The 25,434-nt window shown below is 57.6% G+C and overlaps 1 protein-coding gene across 3 annotated transcripts in view; it reads left to right on the top strand.

Moving 5' to 3' along the window:
* The window catches only part of RAB11FIP5 (RAB11 family interacting protein 5), a 34,350-nt gene that overhangs the window by 5,777 nt on the left and 3,139 nt on the right, over positions 1–25,434 (top strand). The window contains exons 2-4 of one of the 3 annotated variants that reach the window (XM_037126267.2): positions 12,469–12,905; positions 13,037–13,718; positions 21,038–23,044. In XM_037126267.2, coding sequence (XP_036982162.2) covers positions 12,469–12,905; positions 13,037–13,718; positions 21,038–23,044 — 3,126 coding nt within the window. The remainder of the gene's footprint in view (positions 1–12,468; positions 12,906–13,036; positions 13,719–21,037; positions 23,045–25,434) is intronic. The other 2 variants (XM_037126268.2, XM_037126269.2) reach the window with 2 other exon arrangements.

Genomic DNA, 25,434 nt, shown 5'->3' with positions numbered 1-25,434 from the left:
CTGGGGCTGTATTTTGCCGTCTAGACGGGGAGCACTGGAGCAGACAGAGTCACTGGGGGCAGCTGCAGTCAGGGAAGGCCTCCTTGAGGAGGGGACCTACACGGAAGACCGGTCAGGCCGGCCGTCGGAGAGCCTGCCGCCACTCCGCCTTCCCCGAGTCCCCACACTGCAGCGAGTGGCGCTCTGTTCTGGAGGATTATTATCGCCTCGTCGGCCCGGTGCATCATCCATTACGCCCTTTCTGGGCGCTGCCACTGTTCTGAGGGCTGGACGTAATTTAGCCCACGGCTGTCTCTAGAGACACAGGTACTGTTTCTGTGTTTAACAGGTGGGGAAACGCGGAGGACCAAAGTGACTTTTCTAAGGCACACAGTACATGACAGAGCCGGGAGTGGGACCCCGGTGCCTGGCCGCGCATTCTGTGTCCTTCGCCACCGCGTCCTACCGCCCGGCTCGATTCTTCCACGGCTCCTACCATTCAGCTCAGCGGGGACCAGTGTGCTCAGCCGCAACTTCCTCCTCCCCAAAGCAGACCTCACTCAGCTTAGGCTGGGGGGCTCTGTAAGCATAGCCTGCTTGTCCTGTGTGAGGCCTTGGCAGACTGAGATCAGCGTGTTTGGTCTGTGGCCCTGTGTCTGCTGAGTCCATGTGTCTGTCTTGGGTTGGGGGTGTTGCCTGGCACTTTGGAAAGAAAGGCATCACTGCCAGCAGGGTGTGTCTCAGGAGTCAGAGAGGCCTGGTGAGGGTACTGTCTGCCCTGCCCCCACAGGGAGATTGGCCCCCACTGGCTTGCACAGTAGAGCAGGACCTAGGAGCATCAGCAGATACAAGACTTCTGACCTTTCTTAACACGTCACGTTCTTGTTTTGCTGTGACTGAACACTGAGGAGCCACCCAGGCCCTCCCCCTGTAGCAGTGCAGATGAGTTTGCTTTTTTCTTTTGTTCCACTTTTAGGAAGCAATGACTGGGCCACAACCAGGCCTGGGCCAGGGCTTTGGAGAAAATGAGAGAGAAAATGGATAGCCCTGTCCCTAAAAGGGTGAAAATATGTTTGAGACAAGTTATACAGGAGGGATATTTAACCTAGAGAGCGGCATGTAAAAAAGTGTGAGAGAAGGAAGTGGTCAGGAAAAGGGCAAACTCACCAGGATTGGAGTGACCAGGGTGGGCTTCCTGGAGGTGGAAAGGAGGGCTGGGCAAATTTCTGGGAGGAAGGCTGCCCCTCTGGAAGGGGAGGTAAGTGTGGTGGGCAGTGGAAGGGAGTCAAGCTTGGCTTCCTCTGTGCTTCTCCCAGCAAAACAGCCTTTATTTCTAACTTATTTTTTTGAGTCATTCACCCTGTTCAAATTCCAGAGGGACAGAGGATACACAAGGAAAAATCTCCCTTATCCCGACCTTCAACCAACATTACCAGTTACTGTGTAACCTTCCAAAGCTATCCCAAGCATTTGAAAGTTAATGCATTATGTATTTTCTCCTCTTCCTCCTTTTTTTTTTGTTTGCACAAATGCAACATTCTCAATATAGACAGGGCCTCTACCTGTGGCCAGCCCGACCTCCCCACAAGGGGTGTTTGTTGTTGGTCTCTGTCTGCAGTGAACCTGAACCCAGGCCCTGGCAGAGGCGAGGCCTCAGGTCATACTACTTAGATTTGACCTCTATGACCGCAGACTCAGGTGGGGTGAAGATGGGGTTAGGAGCAAACTGGGGAGGAGGCGTGGTTCAATGGAACTCCTTCCTTATTCTCCTGTCTGCCATAGCGCCCCCAGGGAGGTCACTTGCTGGTTCTTTCCTTCCTCCCAGGCACAGTGGTCTGTGGTCCGTCCTGGGCCACCGCCCACCCATCTGGCTGATGGCGGCCTGTAAAAAGCCCTCGATAGACAGTAAATCCAAACCTTCGTGTGTGGTGTGCCCTACTTTTCAGAGTGCTTTTCCAGCATCACCTCATTTTGTTTTTCCCTGAAGGCAGGCAGGGTGACCCCCATTTTTATAGCTGTGGAGACTGGGGTCTCAGGGGGTAGAATGACCTGTTCAAGGTCACATGACTCACTCGTGGCAGCCAGATTTCTGACCTGCAAGCCCGGGGCTTTTCCCCTACCTCGTGCTTTTGGTCACACATACTTTCTGTTGCTGTCTGTGGTGGTTAGACTGGTCTCCAGGCATTTTTACAGCTTATTTTCCTGCGAGGTGAGTGAGGTCATGGCCAGGTCTGAGGCAGCTGACGGTGACAGACCTTTGGAGCCTCCAGCTGTAGGGGGGTTGAGAGGTGTACTAGCCAAGATGCTTGTGCCTGGGAGGGAGGGAGGCGGACGTGGCTGGGTCTGCAGGGAGCTGAGTGAGCCATGCCCAGGGAGACGGGCCACTAATAAAGTGATGGTTCTGGGCTACAGGGACTGTCTTTGGGGACCTTCGGCGCCGGGCAGGATGTCAGAGTTGGCAGTAAGAATCATCTCCTGGCCTGATGCGGGGCGGTACCCTGTCCCACGGTGGGGTCCGGCTTGCAATTCTACTGTAAACACCAAATCAAAGGCTGGGTTAGGCTGTGGGCGTGGGCAGCCAGAAGAGGCTGGCCTGCCGTCCACACATCTCTTGTCTGATGTGTGTGAGGCGGCTGCCCCGGGGGGATTTGGAGAGCAGGGAAGGCATTGGGGTGGGGAGGCTCTAGGGAAAGGTTTTCCCAGGTCTCTCCAAATCCTGTGTAATAACAGTTTTGGTTGGCACTGGTCCGTGCCTCTAAGCAGCTATTTTATCGCACCTTTGACAGAGGTGAAATGACTGGGTTCAAGCCACTTAGTGTGTCAGATTCGGGGCTAGAACCCAGGTCTCCTGTCTTTTAACCCATTGGGGCATTCCCATTATGCCCTTAAAAAATCTTTTTCTTCAACTTATTGTTGGGCGGTGCAGAGCCCTGTGGATTCCATCGCATTTACCCAGCAGGTGTGAGAAGGTGTCCAATGGGCCATGCCCTCGGTGGTGGGGGGTGAAGGGTGGGTCCCAGCCCCTGCCGTCTGGAAGTCCTGAGAGTGCAGGGTGCAGGGACTGCCGGAGTGGCACTGCGGGGGACTCGGCCTGGCCCTGCCCACCTTCCCCGTGGCTCCTGTCCTAGTTTTCTTCTTCCTCTGCTCTGGACTGTTATTACAGCCTCTGCTGCCTTTTTATAAACCCAACGTGCCAATTCATTAATTTCAGATGCGAATCACTGCTAAGGCCTGAGGATGGGCTCTGGTCAGGCCAGCCACGGCCCCCACCCAGCCAGCCCGCCCTGCCTCCCCTCTCCTCCGTCCCTGCTGTCTCGCTTTTCCTACAGCACAGCTTCCGTGAGGCCCTGTCCTCGCTCCGGACCCTGCAGTGCTCTTCGAGTCCAGAATAAAGCTGCAGCTCTCAGCATGATGTTAGAGGCAGTCTCCAGTCTCCCCCAAAGCACCTCCCTGCCTGACTTTGCCTGTCCAGCCCTGGGCATCTGCATATTCTCTTCTTTCCACGCAGAATGTGTCCCTAACCCTGTCCTTGCCTCTTTTCTACCCATCGTTCAAGGTCCAGTACAGATGCCATGTCGTTCCCCAGAGCTCCTGGAATCACCTTACTTCTCCCCTTTAACCTTTCTAGGCAGCTTGGTTGTGCGTTTTTGTGGTGCTGATCACCTTCTTCCACTATCTCTGTGGTTACCTTGTTTCTCCAACAAAGACATGAGCTTCTGGAGGACACCCCTTTAGCTGTTCTCATGTTCCTGGCAAATTCTTGGGAAATGATTTGAGCAGAGATCTGACCAAGGCCTCCTCTGGCGAGTCTTCCATGCCTCTCAGACGTGGTGAGTGCCAGGACGGGGTCAGGGTGCCATGCGCCAGGCCCTGGGCTGGGGCTGTGGCGTGAGGAGGTGTTAGCACCAGCACAAGGCTCGGGACAGGACCAGCAGCTGGGCTCAGTCACAAGGGAGAAAGCCTGCATCCTGGCCCTCCTCAGGGGTCTCATGTAAACCCACTGTGGGTCTCAGGTGGAGCAGAAGAGAGTATAAATACGTCAGTGCTCCCTAAATGCTTCAAAATGTCTTCAGCTACCTCCAACAGATTCAGGGGCTTTAAAAAAACAACCATAATGCCATTAGCACACACAATCAGCAACTCCTTAATAACCCTCCAGTATCCAGTCTGTGTTCAAATTTCCCTGATATCAGAATGCTCTCTTCATGGGTGGTTTTTAGAGTCCGGATCCAAACAGAGCTCCCTTACTCTGCCTGGTGTTAGGTCTCCCAGTATAGCAGTCCCCTCTCTCTGATTCAACCCTTCCCTGGTGGAGGAACGGGGTCCCTGGTCCTTGAGGGCATCGTACACTGTGACCCTGGCTGGGCGCTTCCTGATGATGCACTCCACCCTTGCTCTCCAGCCCCTGGCACTAGTCCCACCTCCCAGCAGGAGCCCCCTTGTGCAGAGTGGCTGACTGCTGCGTGGCCTCGCCGCCGCGTTCCACCTTCACTGAGGCCCAGAGTGAGCAGCGGGCTCTGGGCTGTTAGCCTGACCCGGCCAGATGACGTTCTCCGTCACCTTTCACCCCAGTTCCAGGTTTCCGTCTGCATCGATGGGGGTCGCCCTAGGTCTCCAGGTCCGCCTCCTCCTCTGCGTCTGTCAGGAATCTGCCCTACGGAGGGATGGGCGAGCTTTCCCTTTCAACCGTTTGGTCACTCTCCATAGAAATGGCAGGCCGGAACAGCAGGAATGACCATTTTTTTGCCATTATTTCTCAGTTAATGATGACTTTAAATTAAAAGCACACCCTGCCGCAGGGTAGTGCGCAGGGTGCTGTTGTTTAGTAGGAGTTTCCTGCCAAAGGAGAGACCGCAGGGCTCAGGAGCCTGGGGAGGCAGGGACGGGTGGCACATCTCTGAAGGCCACAGGTCTTTGGAGGGCGAATGACTTAATCTGTAAATCGTCACTTGAATTGGCCAGCGGCTGGTCTGGACTGGAAATCTGAGGCAGTGTTGTGGTGGGTTAGGTATTTTGGTAGTCTTCCCCACTGTCCACTTTGTGAGTCCTGTCTTCCCCCTCTGGAACCCCGGAGCCCCCCATTTGTACTAACTTTCTAGGGAATCTGGATACGGAGAGTGAGGCCAGGAAAAGAAAACTGGATCGGGATTTCTTCCTCTCCTCCTGGGCTCCTCCTCACCTTCCCTCCCAGCAGGTTCTTCAGCCAGTACATCGGGTGGCACAGTCGTCCTTCCTAAGAGCCTCTCGGCTTCATTGGCCTCAGGGGGTGGAGTTCGAGTCCACAGTTGTCGGTTTTCGGGCCCTTCCTCCCAGCACGAGAGAAGCTGCACACCTGGTGGGCTGCGGTTACAGCTGCAGCAGGTGCGGCTCAGGCAGGAGCCAAGTTGGAGGTTGTGGTACTGGGGTCATGATCAAAACAAACTCTGGGAGCAGCCTGTGCCCCACTCAGCAGGTACGCTCAGCTGTTTTTGTTTCTATGGAGCGACCTTCATTGGCACGCAGGGCCTGTGAGGGTCAGGCCGAGCCCTGAAGCGTGACGCCGGGGATCTCGGAGCCGCGGGCCAGCTTCTCGCCCCGTCAGGCCCTCCCAGGCCCCTAAGTGGAGTGGTGCCTGTCCTCTGCCTGAGACCCCAGCCTGGCCGCCACCCCTGCAGGCTGCTCTGTGCCCTCCCTACTCTAGAGCAGGGGCTTAGCCCTTTTTGTGCTGCGGACCTCTTCTCAGAACGAAGGCTTCCACTGTGTAGGGTTGCAAAGTACACCAGTGATACTGCCGCACAGTCATCAACACACTAAAACATTTATTTCATGAATTAACTGAGACTTTATTACTGTATTAAATAATGTGGTCCAGTGGCGGCCTAGTGAGTTTAAAGTTCAAAGTAGTGATGAGTATGGACAGTGTTTTGTGACATCTCTAACATCTGTAATGTGATGTGACAGTATCTGGTTCCTCCTGGTGACATACTCATGGGCTACTCTACTGCTACTGTTGCAAAATTCATAATGGGAAGAAATGTTACGTTTCAGTTAGAGATTAGGGAAGATAAAGATGGAAGTGTTCTCTCATCTAACACATACCCCTTGCTCTGGAGAAATAAGGAGTGACTTCAGATTCCTTGGTTGGGCAGGGACACGGGGGTTTCTGGGCCTGCCCCATATGTGTGTGTGTGTGTGTGTGTGTGTGGTTCCTGTAGAGGGAGGCAGTCCGGTGCAGTGGTCAAGGTCGGGGACTCTGGAGACAGGGAGCCTGAGTTCAAATCCTGGCTCTCCCACTTACTGGAAGTGTGACTTAATCCAGTGGACTTCTCTGTGCCCCTGCGTCTGCATCTGCAGAGACATGTGAGCAGACACTTGTGTGGCATTGCCCATGTGCCAGGCCCTGCCCTCTGAGTGCTCCACACACAATCCCCTTAATCCTTACAGAGTTTTATGAGGGGAACGGACTTCCATTACCCCCACAGGTGTGCAAACTGAGGCCCAGAGAGACGAGGTGGCCTGCCCAAGGTCAAGAAGCCATAAGTGGTGGGGCTGGGGCCTAACCTAGGCAGCCTGGCTCCCAGGCCTGTGCTGATAGCCTCTCTCAGGGTCAGGCTTGCACACCCACCTCCCAGCGCTGTGAAAAGGACTGGTAGGATATAATCTGGTGTGGTGAGTGCTTAGTGTAGTGCCCAGCACACAACTGGTGCTCGGTGAGAGGTGACGTTGTCAATGGTGATAAGACTGGTGGCCTAGGGATGGGCCGGATGGGATCAACGGCCCCCTTCATGAGTCAGGGCGCTTCCCACGTCTGGTTGGCATCCTCTCTCTCAGGGAAATCGGTGAGATTCTTAGCTCAGAGATGGGGGATGAGGGTCTCAGGGTTGAAGAAGGGCCCCTTGGAAAACTGTCCCCTTGAAGCCGGGCTCTTGTGGCCCCTTCCCTCTTGGGGTCCTGTCGCGGGACGGTGGGCAGGAAGCTCCCTTGCTCTTTGGGAACTCCCGCTGCCATGGGTGAGACCCGCAGATTTGGGATGACAGAAACGCCACACGGATGTTCAGTTGTGAACAGGGACAAAGAAGTTCTTAAGCCCATTCATGGACTGTTAGTTCATCAAACAGATATTGGAATGTTCACTACTTTCAGTGCTGGGGGAGCAGAGGTGAGCAGATCAGCTGCCCGGCGAGTGGGGGGGTGGGGGGGGCAGACGTTCGGCGGCCGTGCAGACCTGCGCCATTCTGTGTGGGGGACGGGCGTGCTCACATGCACACGGACACGCACACAGCGCCGCTCCTCTGCGCTCTGCTGCATGTCAGGCAGTGGTAAGTATGCCTAAGAGTGGAGGTAGGGTAGGGACCGCTGCAGTTGGGGTACTCAGGGAAGATGGAGGAGGTTCAGATGACCTGGCAGGAGTCAGTGAGTGCCCCGTGGCCTGAGGTCTAGGCCTGTATCGCAGCAAAGGGTAAAGCTGGGCGGTGGCCTTGAGGAGGAAGCGTGCCTGTTGGGTTCAGGGGCACCAGGGAGGGCAGTGTGGATGAGAGACACAGAGAGTCAAGGGGCCCGGAGCCAGAAGGTAGGTCCTTTCCATCATTCTGAGGAGTGGGGGCGATGTGCTCTGGCCTCACCTGCTTGCTGTGTGGCGCCTGCATGGCAGGGAGGCAGGTGGGCAGGGAACTGTAACATCCAGCAGGGATGGTGGGGACAGCACGGTAGGGTGACAGGATTCAGGGCTTGGATTCTAGATACAGTGTGTAGGTAGAGCTGAGAGTTCCAGGTTTCGATGTGGGCTGCCAGCGGATGGAGACAAAGATGGTTCTTGGGTTTGGGGTCTGAAATAAACAATGCGTCGGGCTCAGGAAGGGGTGTGATCATTTGGGGCATAAGCTGAATCTGGACTCAGAAGAACAGGAAAGGAGTCGGCTGTGCCGGGCCTGCGGCTGTCATGGCCCCCACCGCCCTGGCACCGCCCTGGGTTGGCCCTCCCAGAGTGCTGGGCTCTTCCAGTTGTGCTGTGTGGCAACTGTTAGCCCCGCTGCACACTCAGAGGTGGGTCCAGGAGAGCCGGCCGTGGTGGGCCTGGGAGCCCGCTAGCAGTAGTAAGTAGGGCTGTGGTCTTGCCAACAGGCGAGGCAGCAGTCCTCCAGTCCTTGTGTCCCACCTTTGTCCTTTGCCCCTGTGGTGTGTGGGGAGGGGTCCAGCCAGGGAAGGGACTGAGGGCTGAGCCCTGAGTTCACACAGGGTCTGCTGAACTTTGCCAGGCCGGGGGAGCATGGAAGAGATAATGGGGCGGAGCAGGGGCCCTTTCTCATGGTTGGTCCTCAGGAATTCTGGACTCTGATGGCTAATGGGGGTGCTGCTCTCAGACAGAGTTTTAAAGGCCCTGGCAGGACAAAACCCTGAGGTTTCCTCAGTGACCTCTCAGGGGTTGCGCCAACCTTCTGAGTGGGTTTCTGGTCTTCATACCCCATCTCTGTGCCTCTTTGGGTGTCTGTGCTCTACATCCAGCCCTTTTCCAGCCCAAATGTTTGCATTCAGCTTGATGAGAAATGCTTCACCATTAAAGGTTAAGGACATGGCCTAGAGTTAGGCGTCTTCATGTTCAAGTTTGAACTCCATCACTTACTGTGTGACCTTGGGCATTTCGCAAACCTTCTCCATAAGTCAGTTTCCTCACAGAGTCGGAGAGCGGTCCCTGTCTCCTGGACTGTGGGGAGTGAAAGAGGCACGGAGCCTGCTGCAAGCGCACAGCGAGGCTGCTCAGCCGCTTCTCTGGCCCCAGCACATGCCTTCCTTCGGTCGGGAGCGGTCCTCTCAGGTCCGTCTGCACCCACGGGGTCAGGGCGGTTTGAGGAGGAGGGGACTCTGAGACAGAGGCCAGGGCAGGAGGCCCTGCTACCTCTCGCACGGGGCTGTCTCCTGTGGCCAGTCCTGAGGAACTGAGGGAGGGTATTTGTTCAAAGCGCTGGCAGACTCCCTGGAAGGCCAGGTACAGGGCTCAGGGTTACAGGTTCAAGAACAAAACCGAAGTCCCAGAAGCTCACAGCTGTGGGAGAGAATGGGTCGGGTTGGCTGCACGCTGACTAGGCTTCGTGTTGTCATCCTCTCATTGGCCGCTAGGGCGGTGTCCCCACTGGGTGGCTGGGGAAACCGGCTCAGGGGAGTGGAGATCACACACCATTGAGTGATGGGGACATATGTGCACTCAGGGTGCAGAGCCAGCTCTGAGCCCCCGGGTTGTGCTGCCACATGCGTCCAGAATGACAGCTTGGAGCAAGGGGTGGGCAGAGCAAGGGCAGAATGAGAGGAAAGGCGGGCAGGGAATCACTAAGGGTTTGTAACATCTCAAGGCGTCACTGCCAGCATAGTTTCTTTACTTCAGAGCCATGTGCCTGGGGGGAATGCTCCTTCAGTATCCACAGGGCACATACTTGAGCTACAGAGACCCCAGGCACCTGGGAAAGACAATACCAGGTGGTCAGAGTGAGTGTGGCCAGATCGGTTGTAGAGTAAGTTTGGTTTGGGGTATGTACGCCTGGTCAGAAAGAGGAGGGTGGGACTGGGCCAGGCTTGTGGCTGCTGAGAAAGCTTCCTAGAGGAGGTGGACTTGAACTCGGACACAGGACCTTGTTGTCTCATTCCCCTTGGGAGCCTCAGTCTGCAGGGGTGAGATGCTCAGAACCTTTTGCTCTGGGGTCTGCTGTGAGCGGTGCTCTGTAAGGAGAAGGTCTCCATCCTTTCCCTGAGGGATCATCAGCTCACACTGGCACTGTTCAGGGCTTCCTACCCTTGACTGGCCTGTGTGCTGCAGTGCCTGGCAGGCCCGGCATCTGTCGGGGCGACCCTGTGGACAGGCAGGCGGAGGCAGGAGGCAGGAGGCAGGGGTGAGAGCAAGGGATGCAGTCTTCATCGGGGAGCTGTTGGTTATGGTACCTGCCATCTCAGCCTGTGGGGGTCACAGGCCTGGAAGAATGCCTGCTGTGGTCAAGGCCTTGGGATACCTGAGGTGCTGGCAGGGTTCTGTTCGGGCCTGGCCTGGTGGGCAGAGGGGAGTGGGGTAAGTTGGTAGGGAGATAGTTGGGTTTCTAGAGGCAGGTCCCGGCCATTCTCAGCCTTGCTCTGCTCTGGATGGGAGAGTCTCAGAAAATGGTGAGGGAAGTCTTTCCTTTCCCTCCTGGCCTCCTTGGAAAGTGGAGAGGAGGGGGTTGGGAAGAGCAGGGGACAAGCATCCTTGGGCAGATGACCTGGGTTTCACCCTGCCTTAGCGAGACCCCCTCCTGTTATCAGAGAGGGTAGAGGGACAAGTGAGCAGTCCATTCTGTGGGAACAGGCATTTTCTTGTATCTTTTTCCTATCATGACAGTGAAGTAATACACACTCCTTATAAAAAATTCCAACAGGACACACATAGACAGTGTTGGAAGTGACAGTTCCCTGCAGCCTCACTTCACCGAGACAGCTGTGCTGATTCTGCGGCGTGTGGAATGCGGCCAGTGGGGCTGAGGGCCGTGCCCTCGTGCCCCAGCAAAGGGGCAGGACCCCTTTCTGATCCCAGCTGCTCTGGGCTTGGCGGGTTTGGGCTGGAGGCCATACACTTCTCTTTCGCCCCACCTCCCAGGGTCTGCGTGCCCTGATCGGGGCCTAGACCAGGTCTGGGGAAAGTGACTAGGGCTTGGCCTTCGCAGACTCCACATGGCGTCCAGTGTTGCTAGGGAGGACCTGAGTGTATGAACCTGTCTCCCCGCTTTGGAAGCCCCCCACCTTAAATCCCCCTACCAGGTTCCTCTGTTATTAACATCCTGTGTGAATGCGGTACATTTGTTACAACTGATGAGCCAATATCGATACATTATCACTAACTGAAGCTTATAGTTTACATTAGGGTTCACTTTTCCTGTTTTATTGTCTGTGGGCTATGACAAATACATAGTGACATGTGTCTGTTGTGATAGTGTCATACAAACAGTTTCAGTATTTAATTGCCCTAAAATACCTTTTGAGTTGTTGATTTTCAGGTTGCTCGGCTTTTGTCTTACTCTGTGGGTGGGAGGTGAGCCCCCCAAACCCTTTGTACATGGGGCAGACCCTGCTCTCCTGTCGGACTGTCCAATTATTTGGTGCTGGACTTCCTTGGGTTGACCTCTGATAATCGTCTCATCTTTGTTCTACGTTCTGGAGATTAAAAGGAGGCCTTTTAACAAGTTCCCCACTGTATCTGGCAACACATCCCCTGAATTCTTTACCGCAGCTCTCAGGGGCCCAGGGGGCTCCACCTTGTGCTGGTGCTAGGGCAGGGCCTGGCCTCCACCTGCCGCTCTTTCTGGCTGTCCCCGCCCCGTCATTTAGGCCTGGTGCCGCTGCGTGGAGAACCTTCTTTGTCCAGTCTTTCTGCAGACTCTCCCCAGTCAGGTCTGTGGAGTGGGCGTCTGTGCCCTGGGTGAGGGGCGGGAAGGGTGGGAGGTGTTCAGGTGCCCACACAGACGCTGTGCAGTGCGGCCAGCCCCTCCTTCTTGGGCCTTCCCTGGAGTCTGAGTGGCTGGGGACGAGGATTGGGGGAGCAGAGGAAGGAAGAGCCCCTTGCATGCCCCACTCCTGTAGGGTGGGCTCCACCTACGCTGGCTGTGTGTGTTAGGGGTCTTTTTGGGAGTGTGTAGCGGGAAGAGCAAGGGCTTTGGGGTGATACAGACCTGGCTCTGCACTTCCCCTCTCCTCGCTGGCAGCTTGTTCACCGACAGACGAGTGACTGCCTCTGAGCTCGGCCTCCTGACCTGTGAAATTGGGGTATGGTCTCGGACCTCCAGGGCCTGATTCCAGCTGCGAGTGAGAGGGAGGTGAGGAGCCCTGAGCTCCGTTGTAACACACAGTAGATGCTCATGAGATGTGAGTGCTCTTTCCCTTCCCCGAGTTTCCTGCTTAAGGCTCCTTTATGCCCTCTGGTCGACTCCTCCATCTTGCAGGGCTGTTGCTGGTCAGGGCTGGGGTGAGTCAGTGCGTGGGTGAGGTGTGTGTGTATGTGCACTAGTGTTCCTGGCCCCGGGCCTCTGGGTGAGCTGTTCTTTCCTGGGCTAACTGGTGGCTCGGAGCAGAGCATTGGCTGGGACTGGCCAGGGGAGATGACGTAAACAGGGAAAAATGTGGGCAGGTCTGTCCGTGTTAGGGGACTGGAGAGGTAAGAGTCCTTCCCAGACCCAGCCTCACCCCTCTGAGCCTTAGAGTTTCAGTTTAAGGGGGATGGGGTTGTGGGGGAAGGTGCTGGGGTGGGAGGGGGCTACGGCGTGCCCTGCCCTGCCTGGTAGCACCAAGGAGCTTCTCCTACTCAGGCTGTGGTTTTCTGCACCAGGGAAAACTTGGGTAGTTTCTCAGCTGTGCCCGTGGCCTGGAAGGCAGGGCCTGTGGTGAGAGCTGTCACGGCCCCTGAAGCGAGGAGGGGCCCTGTAGGTGGCGGGCACTGGCGGAGGCCCCGCGTCTGTGCCCAGAGCTCCACCACATCCCCTCTCCCGCCCGGTCTCCTCACAGGTGGTACTCCCTTCACTCCAAGCCAGGCAAGAAGGAGAAGGAGCGCGGGGAGATCCAGGTCACCATCCAGTTCACTCGAAACAACTTAAGCGCCAGCATGTTTGACCTGTCCATGAAGGACAAGCCACGGTCCCCCTTTAGCAAGATCAAGGACAAGATGAAGGGCAAGAAGAAGTATGACCTGGAATCCGCCTCTGCCATCCTCCCGAGCAGTGCCCTGGAGGATCCCGAGCTGGGCAGCCTGGGCAAGATGGGCAAAGCCAAAGGCTTCTTCCTCCGCAACAAGCTGCGCAAGTCGTCCCTGACGCAGTCCAACACGTCGCTAGGCTCTGACAGCACACTGTCCTCGGCCAGCGGGAGCCTGGCCTACCAGGGCCCCGGGGCCGAGCTCCTTACCCGCTCCCCGAGCCGCAGCAGCTGGCTGTCCACCGAAGGGGGTGAGCGACAAGGGACCCGGCCGTGGAGGGTAGTGGAGCTGGGCTCTCCCCTCAAGGGAGCAGGGGAGGCCCTGGGCAGGGAAACAGGGCTGGTCTTCCTTATGCTAACCCTGCATGTGCTTCCTTTTCAGGGAGGGACTCGGCACAATCCCCCAAGTTGTTCACCCACAAAAGGACCTATAGCGACGAGGCTGGCCAGATGCGAGCAGCGCCTCCCCGGGCCCTCCTCGACCTTCAGGGCCACCTCGATGCTTCCAGCCGCTCTTCCCTCTGTGTCAATGGGAGCCACATTTACAACGAGGAGCCCCAAGGCCCCCTGCGGCACCGCAGCTCTATCTCAGGCCCATTTCTACCCTCTGGCTCCCGGCCCTCCGAGGAGGGACCTCGGCCTGCAGAAGACGTGTGGGGCAGAGGCAGCCGCAGCGCCAGCAGCTCCGAGGCAGTGCCTGGACAGGAGGAGCCGAGCACTCAGGCCAAAGGGCTGGGCCCTGGAGCCGGCCACTCTGGAGAGGAGGAGGGGGCCCGGCTCCCAGAGGGGAGGCCAGTGCAGGTCGCCACACCCATGGTGGCCTCCTCCGAGGCCGTGGCCGAGAAGGAGGGAGCCCGGAAGGAGGAGCGGAAGCCCCGGATGGGCCTCTTCCACCATCACCATCAGGGGCTGAGTCGGAGCGAGTTGGGGCGCCGTGGTTCTCTGGGGGAAAAAGGAGGTCCCACCCCGGGGGCCTCCCCCCATCATTCATCCAGTGGGGAGGAAAAGGTCAAGAGTAGCTGGTTTGGCTTGAGGGAAGCCAAGGAACCAACTCAGAAACCCAGGTATGTCTCTGGCAAGACAAGCTTTGCCCCTCGGGGAGGACGCTGGGGTGTTTGCAGCCTGGATCCCAGGGCCGGGAGGACGGAGCCCACGATGTGGGCCGCAGGCAGCTTGCTGGGGCCCTGGCTCTGCACGGCTCAGTGAGACGCTCCCTAAGCCAAGGCTCTTTGTCTGCACTGGGAGGCAGGTGAGTCTCAAGGGCCCAGTGCCGTGAGGGCCCAGTGGATTGAGGAGTACAGCTGTCCAGGGGTGGGTCTTGCTTCATAAGTTGGCCCACTCACACCCTGAGGGAGGGGAGGAACAGGAGAAAAGCAGGGAGACCATTTGTATGAATGCTTTGTTTCTTACCTTCTACCCCTTGTCCTCTGGCTTCAAGGTAAGGAAAAGCCCTGGCAGGTAAAAAGGTGGGGACTGGAGACTGTACCTCAGACTCCCCCGACCGGCCCCGCTGGTGCTTGATCTCTTCCCTCTGACAGGGGAGTCCAGTGATTGATGCCCCCACCTCTTCCCCCATATACCCCGCCTCTAGTTGTTCCCCCACTCTAGCAAGAGGCTGGGGCAGCTCCCCTGATATCTGTAACCTATCCTCTGTCCTGGGAGGACCTTGGCTTCTGGCCCCCTCCGGGTCTCTCGGTCTTGAGGCCTGGCAAGTGCTGATGATTTCGCTCTGTTTTGAACGTGCTTAGTCCCACCCAAAAGAGGGGAGCAGGGGTCCTTTAGCTCAGAGCCCTGGACAGAGCTCGGAAGAGGGTTCTGGTACCAATCAGGATTATGCAACCAGTCCCAAAATAGGGATGTCCTACGGTGCAACTCAGTTCTGACACTGCTTACTCAGAGACAGCATCAGATTCCACAGGTAAAGGGCTCAGTCCTACAGGACAGCCCTCCCCCTCCCCACCACTGCAGCTGCCTGTTGGAAGTCAGTGCTTCTGGCCAACCATAGGAGCCCCCAACAACTGCCTCCTTAGGTTTGATTGATTTGCTAGAGTGGCTCACAGAACTCAGAGAAACAGTTTACAATACTTACTAGATCACAGGTTCGTTATAGAAGGCTATAGCTTAGGAACAGCCAGACGGAGGACACGCGTAGGGCATGGTATAGGGAAGCCACAGAGCTTCCGTGCCCTCTCTGAGCGCGGCCACTTCCCCCAGGTCTCCAGGTGCTCACCAGCAGGCAGCCCTCCCAGTCCTTCCCGGGTTTTTGGAGGCTTTGTTACTTGGGTGTGAGCGATCACGTCATTGGCCGCCATTGGTGGTTGATTCAGTCTCCAATTTCTTCCCAGCCAGGAATTTTGGGGCGGGACTGAAAGTTCTAACCCTCTGTTCCCCATTGGTTCCCTTGGCAACCAGCCCCCATCCCATTAGGTGCTTTCCAAAAGTCAGCTCATTAACCCAGTTGTGCTGAAAGGGGTTTGTTTTGAATAACACACACCCATTTTACCTTTATGGTTCTAAAGTGTTTTCAGAAACTGAGGGCAGGAGACCAAATATAACAAAAGATGCTCCCTTGCTATTACCACTCAGGAGATTTCAAGAGTTTTGAAAGCTGTGGCCCAGGTGCTGTGGGTGAAGAACACACATGTGAGAAATACATACTCAGGCATCTGAATGACCAGACATGTATTTCTTTCAAGTCACAGTATCATAGCCCCTCACCATCACTCTGGCCTCTATGCCTTTTTCTAATTCTGAGCCTTGGAAGGCTATTGGATAATTGTCCTGCAGGGCCCAGGGTGGGGCTCCCGGCCCAGGCCAGAGATGCATATGTTCCCCACTCTCAAAGGCGTGAGGCCAGCCCCGGATCGGAGCATCCATGGCAACCCTAATCAGTGTGGCCAGGGCAACTGCTTCTGTCCTCTCAGCAGGCCTGCCCTGCCCCTCCATGGATACAGGGGCAGGGGGTGGGGTGGGGAGCCTGAGCGTGGCAGGTGAAGGGTCCAGTGATGGGGTAGAAGGAAGGTCCCTAGAACCTCTTCCCAGTGAAGGAGAAGACTCCTGGACTCCTGGTCCTTTCCTCTCCCCATGAAATTCTGAGTCTACTGAGAGGAATGGGGAGAGAGATGCAGGGCCTTTCCCTGTTAGGGCCCTGGCCAGCTGGTGGCCTCATGAACAGGTGTATGGGGGCAGATCGGCCTCTGGGTGACGCCACTCTGTTTCCCCTCAGTCCCTGCTGCCCAGCCCCTGCTGCTCAGCCCCTACCCACCAGCGTCCAGGGGACAGCTGGTGACCTGTGGCCTAGAGGAAGATCAGGAGGGAAGGGATGGGCCCAGGCTAAGCTCAGGAAGAGAGGGAGGTGGCAGAGGCCTGGATGGGGCAGCTGCTGGGAGCAGCAGGGGACCAGGGTCAGAAAGGCCCAGACCATGGGGTTAGTGCTGTCATCCGTGGGACATCTTGGGACCTTTGTTGGGGCAGGACAGATGCTGGGGGACAGCTCTCTGTGAAGTCATTTCTAGGCACTTGCCCAAGCTTTGGGCCAAGACCCCCCTGGGCCACGGCTCCGGCGATGCTGAAGCCGGAGCTGTCCCTGCTTCTGCTCCTGCTCACAGCTTCCGTGTTCCTGCTCCTGTTTCTCCATGTCTCCTAATGGCCTTTGAGGGCCCAGAGAGGTTGGATCACTGAAGGACGAAAGGAAGCTGAGGTGTTTGTTCTTCTTGTATTTGAATTCTGAGCGTGCCTTCAGCTGGTTGGAGGGCACGCGGGCGTCCCTGCCCTCCTTAGGGCTCATCTGCCAGGGCAGGCTCCGTGGCCCTGCATCTGGGCAGGGTGGGGGGGGCTTTTCTTTGGGTAAAGTGGCTTGGCCTAGAGAGGCGTGACACCTGGCCACTGAGCTCCATCAGCATCACCCTGGGCCTATGTGCCTGGAGGAGATAGGAAAGCTGGCCTGGAATAAATGGCTGTTGGTGCTTAGTCAGAAGGCTTGCCTAGGGCGTTTGAGGAGAGTATGAGAGTTGTGCTGACTCACTGCGGGAAGCTGTAGGTTAAACACCCAGAACTGGACTGACTGAATGTAGCTGCAGGATCCCCAGCTGGGGGCACGGGGAGCCTGTTCATAGGCCCAGAGGTTTGGGGTGCCTCTACCCTGGGGCTGCAATTGCAGATGGCTGGGTGTTCCTCACTGGGAAGGGCAGCGGCGCCCTCTAGTGCTCCCAGGTGGCACTGGTGGCCCACGGAGAGGCCAGAAGCAGTGCGTGCTGGCCCTGCGGTAACCAGAAAAAAGCTGCTGTTGGAGACGGTGGTGGCTAGAAGAGAGGGCACAATGGTCGGTATGAAGGGCTGAAAAGATTGTCCTTCTGCTCCTCTTGACCTGGCCCTCATCTGCTGGGTCCTGGGTCCTGTGGCTGCTACTTAGGCCCCTATCAGAGTGTCTGTGTGTGTGTGTGTGTTGTATAGAAAGGGGCGTGTTGGTAGTAGACACCAAGCCCCACCTGGGCCAGTGGACACATCCCTACCCACCAGTCCTGCTGTGAGCTGCCCCTTTTGAGCTGCAGGGCTGGCTACTTAGTGTGGGTTTAGGACTGACAGGACCGTGGGTGTTAGCCCTGCCAGTGCCACAGTGGTTTTTTTGTGTCTGTCCCTCCCTTTCTAATTCTTTTTTTTTAAATATTTTATTTATTTATCTTTAGAGGGGAAGGGAAGGAGAGAGGGAGAGAAACATCAATGTATGGTTGCCTTTTGTGCGTCCCCTGATGGGAACTGGCCTGCAGGGAACTGGTCTGCAACCCAGGCATGTGCCCTGACTGGGAATTGAACCGTGATTGTCTGGTTCGCAGGCCCGTGCTCAATCCACTGAGCTACACCAGCCAGGGCTCCCTTTCTAATTCTTTTAGAGTAGCAGCTCCCCAAGGGCAGGCCATTCTGTCCCCTCCCCCTCCCGCTGTCACACTGGCCATAGAACTTTGTGCGCAGCGGGGGAACAAGTGGTGAACACGAATGCTATTTTAAGTGGGGGGAGTGTGGTATAACACACAGGCAAGTGTCCTGTGGCCTTTCACGGTCTCTGCCTCCACCCCAGCCCCACACCAGGGGTGGTGAACAAAGTCCCCACGAGCCCAGCGTGTGCAGCGGCCACCAAGAGAGCATGCATTCTCAGTGGACTAAATGAATAAGCGCCATGTGCCCAGGGACTTACTGTGTGGCCATACATCCTGTTTGTACCCATTTTTCTGGCGTGGCTAATAGTGTCCCTGTACCCTATACAGAATGTTCTGGTCTGGAAGGTAAATTATATGGTTTCCCTAGTTAGAGCTCACAAGGCCCCACTGTGTTACCTCATTGTGCCCAGACAATGGGAGAGGATGTGTCCAGTCTCCTGGACACGTTTCCTGGCCATCCAGGCACATCTCAGAGTGACGGCAGCAGATCATGCCTTGGGAGAGGTGGTTGAAGGGCACATTGGCTGACTTTGGCCTTTCAGGGACTGCCCAGTAGAGAGAGAGCCTTTGCAAATCCACATGCTGTCTCTGGGATCGATGCGTGGAAATAGCAAGGACATGGAGCTCATCTCAGTCTAAGGAAGGGCTGTCCACCAGTGGGTTCTGGCCTTCAGCTATGGAGGTGGCCCAGCAGTGGGGCGAGTTGCCCAGCAGTTCCATGAGATGGGGCTGTTGGAATAAATAGGTGACTCCTGCATTAAAGGGTAGGTTCGACCAACCGTTCACAGGTTCCTGCAGGCTCTGAAGTTTTATCTCCATACCTTGAAGGGGGAGAGCCATTTAGATTCCTGCTTTCTTTCCCCAGCTTTTGGTCCTAAAAGAGAAGATGCATTGGCCTATGTTGAAGCCCCCACTGCTTGGGGCGGGGGGCGGTGACAGGATGCTAGGCTGGCGAGGCAGGTTCTGGGATGCAGGTGTTTATGTCTGTCTTCAGAGCATGAGCTGCAAAGCCAAGGACACATGGGAACATGTCTCTGATCTGTGCCAGGCGGAATGGTAGGGAGGGCACGTTTTAAAGTGAGAACCTTCAGAATGTGCATGTCATGGAGCAAGGGTGAGGGAGGCCTGGGGGAGCGGTTTATTGCTGGGTAGGAGGGACGGACGGGATGCTCTGAGAGGGAGCTCATCCAGCCTTGAGCCTGCTGGGCCGCGCCTGGGGCTCTTTACCCGAGGGAGAGCTGTTCCCGGTTCCATACCAACCGGTTTGTATGCGCCTCTGGGGAGCCAGCGAGGCAGGCCAGCCCAGCCCGGGGCCCCAGCCGACTTCCCTGCCGCTCCGCTGCCCTGTAGTTCTGACTGCCAACCAGGTTCCTGCAAAACCACAAGGGTGAGTGGGCTGGGCCGTGGCTGAGCTTGGTGCTAGTTAATGCTGATGGCGCTCTCTCCCCTCAGGCCCCTTTGGCCACTAGTCACAAAGGAGACTGGGGGAAGAGGTGGCTCAGAGTACCTACCCTTGTGCCTGGGGACTGAGGCCTGCTGGCAGGGTTGGCTGTCTCTGATGTGGGAGCTGCAGTGGCTGGGGGGGGGGCACCTTTGGGCAGGGTCCTGACCCATGTGGTGGTGGTACACTGCTCTCCTTGGTCCCCAAGGCAGGCGCATGTGCCTCGTCCCTGGAGTCTGCCTGAAATGAAGGGAAGGGATGTCCGAAGGTGTTGGGACTCTGGGCCCAGTGTTCTCCTTTTTATGGTGTCATCACCATGTCGTGACCCTAGAGGTGGAGTGATCCTGGAAAGCCCAGGTAGGGTGGGAGCTGGTGGGGCTTTTTTTTTACCTCCTAGGTTATTGTAGGGCAAAAATAGGGTCAGGAGAGTCTCTGGAAGCTGGATTCTTAAGAGAAACCCAGGGAATAGGGACCTGGGCATGTCTTGCCTGTGAGGCGGGGCTCCCAGACTTGCAGACTCTTGGGAAGCCCACCTTTGGTGCTGGTCGAGCTGACTCCTTCCCATTTCCTGCCCCCGCTGTTTGTGGGCATGCTGGCCCTGCCTCTGCCCAGCTCTCCCCCCAGCTCTGCATGGGGTCTGCTCTGTCTGGGGCCCTGGTTCTTAGAAGAATCCTGGTAAGCTGCAGACTTCTTGGCCTCTTTCTCCAAATGCCCTTCTGTCCCAGCCTGCAGCCCTAGTGGGCTGAGTGGTAAAGCCTGACTTCTGCCACCTCGTGGGCCGCCCGCAGGATTTCCCCTCAAGAAGCAGCAGCTTGAGTGGAGAGGATGGATGCCTGGGAGTCCCCCACAGTGTTCCCACGTGGGCAGGGGTCTTAGGGCTTAGAGTGGGGCACGGGGCCGAGGCTTAGGTGGTAGGTGAGGCCACGGAAATCTGGGTCTGACATATGGGGTCAATCCCAAGGCAGCCTCAGGCCACAGGCAGGTCACTGCAGATCGGAGTGCTGGGCCCTGCCTGTCCTTCTGGCCTTATGCCTGTGTGCTGGCCGTACCCTGCCAAAGCCCAGAGCCCTAGTCTGCCCCTTGTCCAAGTCTGCCCCTGCCCACATCCCTAAAGTCAGCTAGCTGATTGCTGTAGATATGGTGCAAGGGCAGGAGATGTGCTGTCCCAGAGAGGACCCCAAAGGGGACAGCTGCAGGCCAGCAAATATTCTCCAGTGCTTTGGGAGTGCAGGTTCACTGCCGTGGCTTGGATTTCCCAGGGGAGCCATGGATCTGTTTGGGGGACGCTGGGAGGCGCCTGCTGACTTCTAGTTGCTGCTGCTGCCTCTGGTCCACATCCCAGCCTTTGTCTCCCCAGCAGGGCTGCTTTCAAGGCTGGTCTGTGGGTGTCATTGGTGAGGGGAACTGCCTGCCCAGTGCCAGTCCCCGTGGATGCCTGACGGTTGATGTCCTCGGCAGTGTCTTGCTGTCCTCCTTGCACAGTTGTATATTGACACCTTGTCATGACTGATGGCAGCTTGTCATTACCTCCTGTTTTGGTGAGGGGTCAGGGGAAGCTAGTCATGTCCTTATTGGTGCTGGCTCGGTCCAGCCAGACAGCGAGGCTGGCCTTTCTCTGGTGTCTATCCCCTTGAAGCCAGCTGGCATTTTCTTTCCTCTCTCAGTCCTTGAGGGGATGTGAGGCACTTTCTGATTGGTTCATCAGGTGTAGTTCAGGTGTCCAGTAGTATTTTCAGATCTTACCTGTAAATGGGATTACTGCTTCCCAGGGTTGGGGTGAAGATTGAATGAACTCTATGCAGCAACTTCCTCCTTGGGTGGGGGCCAGTATATGCTACATGTTGGGTCTTGCCTCTGTCCCCTGGTCCACACGTGTGCCTGAACCCAGCTGTGTGGCATGTGGCACCTCCTCCAGAGGCAGGTGGGGGGCAGGGGGTGTGGTGTTCACCAGGGGCGTTTCCAGTCTTGGCGTTAACCAGGAGGCTCACGGTTTTGTCTCCCTCCACAGCCTGGACGTGTCTCCTCAGGTAGAACCAGACCCAGCTGCTCTTCCTCACCACCTCCCCTGCTCCCCCTGTGCTCCGGGCCCCCCCACTCCTGCTCCCACCGCTGCTCCCATGCTAAGCACTAACCTTTTTGCAGCCGCCTCCCCTGCCGCTGCCACTGCTGCCGCCAGCACCACCACCGCCACCGCCGCTGCCACCACCGTAGCCCCTGAAGCCACCCCGTCTGGATTCTTGGGTCTCACCAACCCGTTCCTCACCTCCTTGCAGAGCAACCCTTTCTTCGAGGAACTCATAGCCGACATAGCACTAAATTCTCCTTCACCTGCTCCCTCTCTCCCCAGTGCCTCGAGGGCCAGCCCCATTCCCCTGGCCTCCCCTGGGAAAGCCCTGCCTGAGTGGGACGACACCTTCAACGTCTTTGCTGCCAGCAGGCTGCGTCCAGAGGCCAGGAGCAAGATCCTGGCCCCTGCAGGAGTGGGGCTGGAGGAGACTGGGCTGCAAGACCCAGACCCCCGGGCCATGACAGTGGAGGCAGCCGAGCCTTGGGAGGACCCTGGGGGAGGAGGAAGAGGTGGGAACAGCGTGTGGCTAGAGCCTAGTGTTCCTCTGGACTTGGGACTGGACTGCCAGAACTTGGGTGCTGCGGACCCGGGGCCTCTTGGGTCTGTAGGGGCTGGGCTGTCCTCCTCTATGTCAGCCTCGCTGCACCCACGAGCCTCAGACTCCGGAGCAGACCGGGAACCGACGGCCCCAGGAGGGGAAGCAGGGCAGAGCCCAGCAGGCAGTGCAACACCCGTGTTTAGCTCCCCAGAAGTGATCGGTGTGTGGGAGAGGCTGCCCAGCCCAGACGATGCCCCCGAGGGCCAGGATGAGGAAGCCTCCGGAGGCGAGAGCCAGCTTTTGCAGGAGCTTGATACAGTTGACAGTTCTTGGCCTTGGGACGTGGTCACCCTTTCTCCTGCAGCTGAGATGTCCTCACCAATCGCACAGGGGGAGTCTGATGAACCGCCTCCTCTTCAGGTGAAACCAGAGTCACCAGAACCCGTGAGCCCCAAGGGGCTTCCCCAACTGGAGCCAGAGCCAGAGCCAGAGCCCAGCTCCGAGTGGATGTTGGACGAGGCGCAGCGGCCCAGCACACCGCCTCCCAAGCCACCTCACCTCTTCGTACCCTCAGATGACCAGGACCAGGACGAGGAGGAGGAGGAGGAGGAGGAGGCCACAGTGGGGCCGAGTGGCAGGGAGGCAGAGACAGGAGAAGAAGACACCTTCCCAAATGCACTGGGTGCTGGGCCCCGGGAGGCCAGTGAGGACGGCAAGAAGCCGGGCTCAGAGTCGGACAGCTGCTCCTCCGGAACCCTGCTGGAGGAGCCCAGCCTAGAAGAGCCGGCGGAGGGTGGCAGCCCTCCTGTGTCTGGGCCCTGCTCACCTCTGCCCTCCAGCTGCCCTGAGGGTCCTGCCCCTACACCCTCTTACTCAGAGAGCATAGCTTTTCAGAGCCGGCAGATCTGGGGGGCTCTGGAGAGAGGAGAAGGCCCTGAGGCTTCTGAGGCCCAGAGCCAGGAACCAGCAGGAGAGGAGCTTGGGCCCCTGCCGGGCAGCTCCCAACGGCCTGACTTGTGGGCCTTGGAGGAGGATGCCTTGAACCCCTTTTTGTCTCAGGGGAGCCGAGATCCCCCCAGCCTCCCTTCCACATCCCCTCCAGAGTCCAGGGGATCTTCCATTCACTCTGGACCGGAAGAGCTGCCCACACCCCCAGAACCTGCCTTCCCACCGCCCCTTCTCCCGCCCCGGGCCGGCCACTGCCACAGGGGGCCCAGTTCTCCGTGCTCTCCTTTGCCTGGAGCCTGGCCCCTGACCTCTTTCTCCCCGCCCCCTGGGGAGCCAGCCTCCCCCCTTGGGGGCTCCCCCACCCCACTTGGGGAGGACCACGCTGCAGCCACCCCAGCCTCCCCGCTTGTGCTTCTGCCCTTGGAGACACGACCAGCTGAGGAGCCACAGCCCAGTGCCAGGTGAGCGGCCACCCCAAGACCACTCTCCAGGAGGAGGGGGTTGAAGCGGGCAGTATGGCTCCAGGACTGAGGCGTTCACTGGCCAGCCTCAGCCCTCCCCCAGGAGTGGCTGGGGGCTTGTTCACCCAGGTGGGACCAAAGCAGCTTTGAAGACATGAGCTTTCTGTGGTACCAGCTCTGAAACCTCCTCCTTTTTGGGACCAGCAGGTGCCCCCACACACTCCAGGATTATGGGGGTGACAACACTGATGAAATATGGGAGGATGAGGAATGGGGTGGGGAGAGGTAATGCAGGTAAGCTGGGGAAGGGGGTTGAGAGTGAGGCCACTAGCATGTCAGATGTCCCACTTCCCTCCTGTCCTCAGCGACAGCCCTCTGCCACAGGCCCCGTACTGAGGTCAGAGAGGAAGGCAGAGATGCCACTGAAGGAGGAAAAAAAGAATGCTTCCCACATATGTGGCCCCAGAAGAAAGGGTTCCTAGCCTCGCAGATGGTTCCCTGGTTTGTGTTTGTGCTTTCGTGGTGGTTCCCATGCACTCAGGATGGTGTCAAGTCAACAGTGGCTGCTTGTGTAGCCATGGTCACTGTGGCATTAATCTGTTTTGGATGAATTTGGAGGCTGTGACCTTACCGGGTGGCTGATGAGGGGTGACCAAGTCACTGGGGGGTGATAGGGTATGATTTAGCAGGGGCAGCAAAGTCCAAAGGGGTGCAACCCTCCAAGAGGTTGAGTGAAGAAGTGAGGGGAGCAGAGGTGGCTGCTGCCTCTGGTGAGCAGAGCAGGTGGGGTATGGGGCCGTGGGCGGGGGTGTGGGGGTGGGGAGGGAGCAGGGCAGGAGAGGCTCCAGCCCTGGCTCCGTGAGCCCCAGTCCCTGGCTCCTGCATCCACACTCACCGAGCATCCACTGTGTGTCAAACACCTGGCAAGGCAAAAGTTGCTGCCCCCCTGTATTTCCAAGGGGTTGCAACCCAGTGGGGAAGACGGCAGTGAACCCTGAAGGGAAGGCCCAGGGGCCAGGGCGGGTGGATGAGAGGGGCCGGGAGGCGGTCTGGGCTGCCTCATCTGCTGTTGCAGGGGTGGGTGGTGAGGCTACCCCCGGGGGTGTGGGAGAGGAGCCGGTCACAGTCCCCCCAGTGTCCTCAGCTGGCCCTGCTGTAGTCCAGCAGCACTTCTAATTACACTCACCACTGCTGAGAAGTTTAATTCTCTTCAGAGTCGACTTCATGTCTGTACTTGGCATGTTCCTTACGTCATGAAGTGGATGGGCATATGAGGCTGTCCCTCTTTCTCAGATGGGGTCATGAGAGCTCCATAGTCCAGGGTCATTCAGAAGCAGGGGGGCATCAGACCAGGACCCCAGGACTTCTGACCCTCATTCAGGTGTCTGTATGCCTCGTGCTGGTGCTCCCCCCACCCCCCCCCCCCCCACCCCCAGCCTAGCACAGCCCACACCTGGCAGTAGAGCTGCAGTCACACCCCCTCCCCACCACGACTCCCAGGGGAGGACAGATGGAGATACGTTCTTCTCCCTACTGCCTGCCCCTCCTGGGCTCCCTGCCCTTCTTCCCCGCCTGTGCGCCTGAGTCCATGGCCTTCTGAGGACCTGGATGTGGGTGAGCCCTTCTTCAGTGGATTCAGGGCCTTGACCTAAGCCATTTTGCTTCCTACTTCCTAATGGTCTGAATCCTCTCTGAAGGCATGATTTTTAAGAGGTCCCATAGGGGTAGGTTAATTGGTTTAGGGGCCTGATGCTCGCAACTTGGGTAACTGTCACAGGTCCAGGTTGGTGGCAGATCCCAGAGGGAGGGTCACCTTAGCCTGGGAGCATCAGGAAGGTTGCCTGGAGGAAGTAGCCTTGCATAGCTTTGAAACTGAGTAGGAGTTAGCAGGCCCACAGACAAAGGCGCAGCATTCCAGCCGGAGGAACAGCTTTTGTAAGAGCTCAAGGGTGAGAGAGTGCATGTTTCCCTGCTGGAGTGTAGGGGGGCACAGGGAAGAACAGGCATGGCGGGTGACATGCCTGGGACGTACCCCAAGTGGAGTAAGCCAGCCTGAACTGTCTGCGTGGGTCTGGAGCTCAGGTCGGGGGTCTGGGCTGGAGATTGCTGTGAGGAGGTGGAGGGGAGAGATCCCCCAGGCCGACTCGGAGTTAAGACTGGGAAGAGGCCATTAGAAGTTGAGAAACCAGAGAAAGGCTTGGAGGAAAACCAGCGGGGAGAGCAGCCCAAAGGAAGGAATGGTCCGAGAGTCAGTTCCACAGAGAGGTCAGGAAGGCCAGGAGCGGCCTCTGCAGGAGCACTTGTAATGGGACAGAGGGGCTGACATCCTGTCCTGCGGGTGGAGGAGTCAGTGAAGGTGAGAACTTACAGAGACAGAACGGAGTCCCGTG

Source organism: Artibeus jamaicensis, unplaced genomic scaffold, assembly GCF_021234435.1.
Source record: "Artibeus jamaicensis isolate MK-2021 breed Jamaican fruit bat unplaced genomic scaffold, CSHL_Jam_final contig_3174, whole genome shotgun sequence".
Lineage (NCBI taxonomy): Eukaryota > Metazoa > Chordata > Mammalia > Chiroptera > Phyllostomidae > Artibeus > Artibeus jamaicensis.
This window is presented reverse-complemented; position numbering and strand designations above follow the sequence as displayed.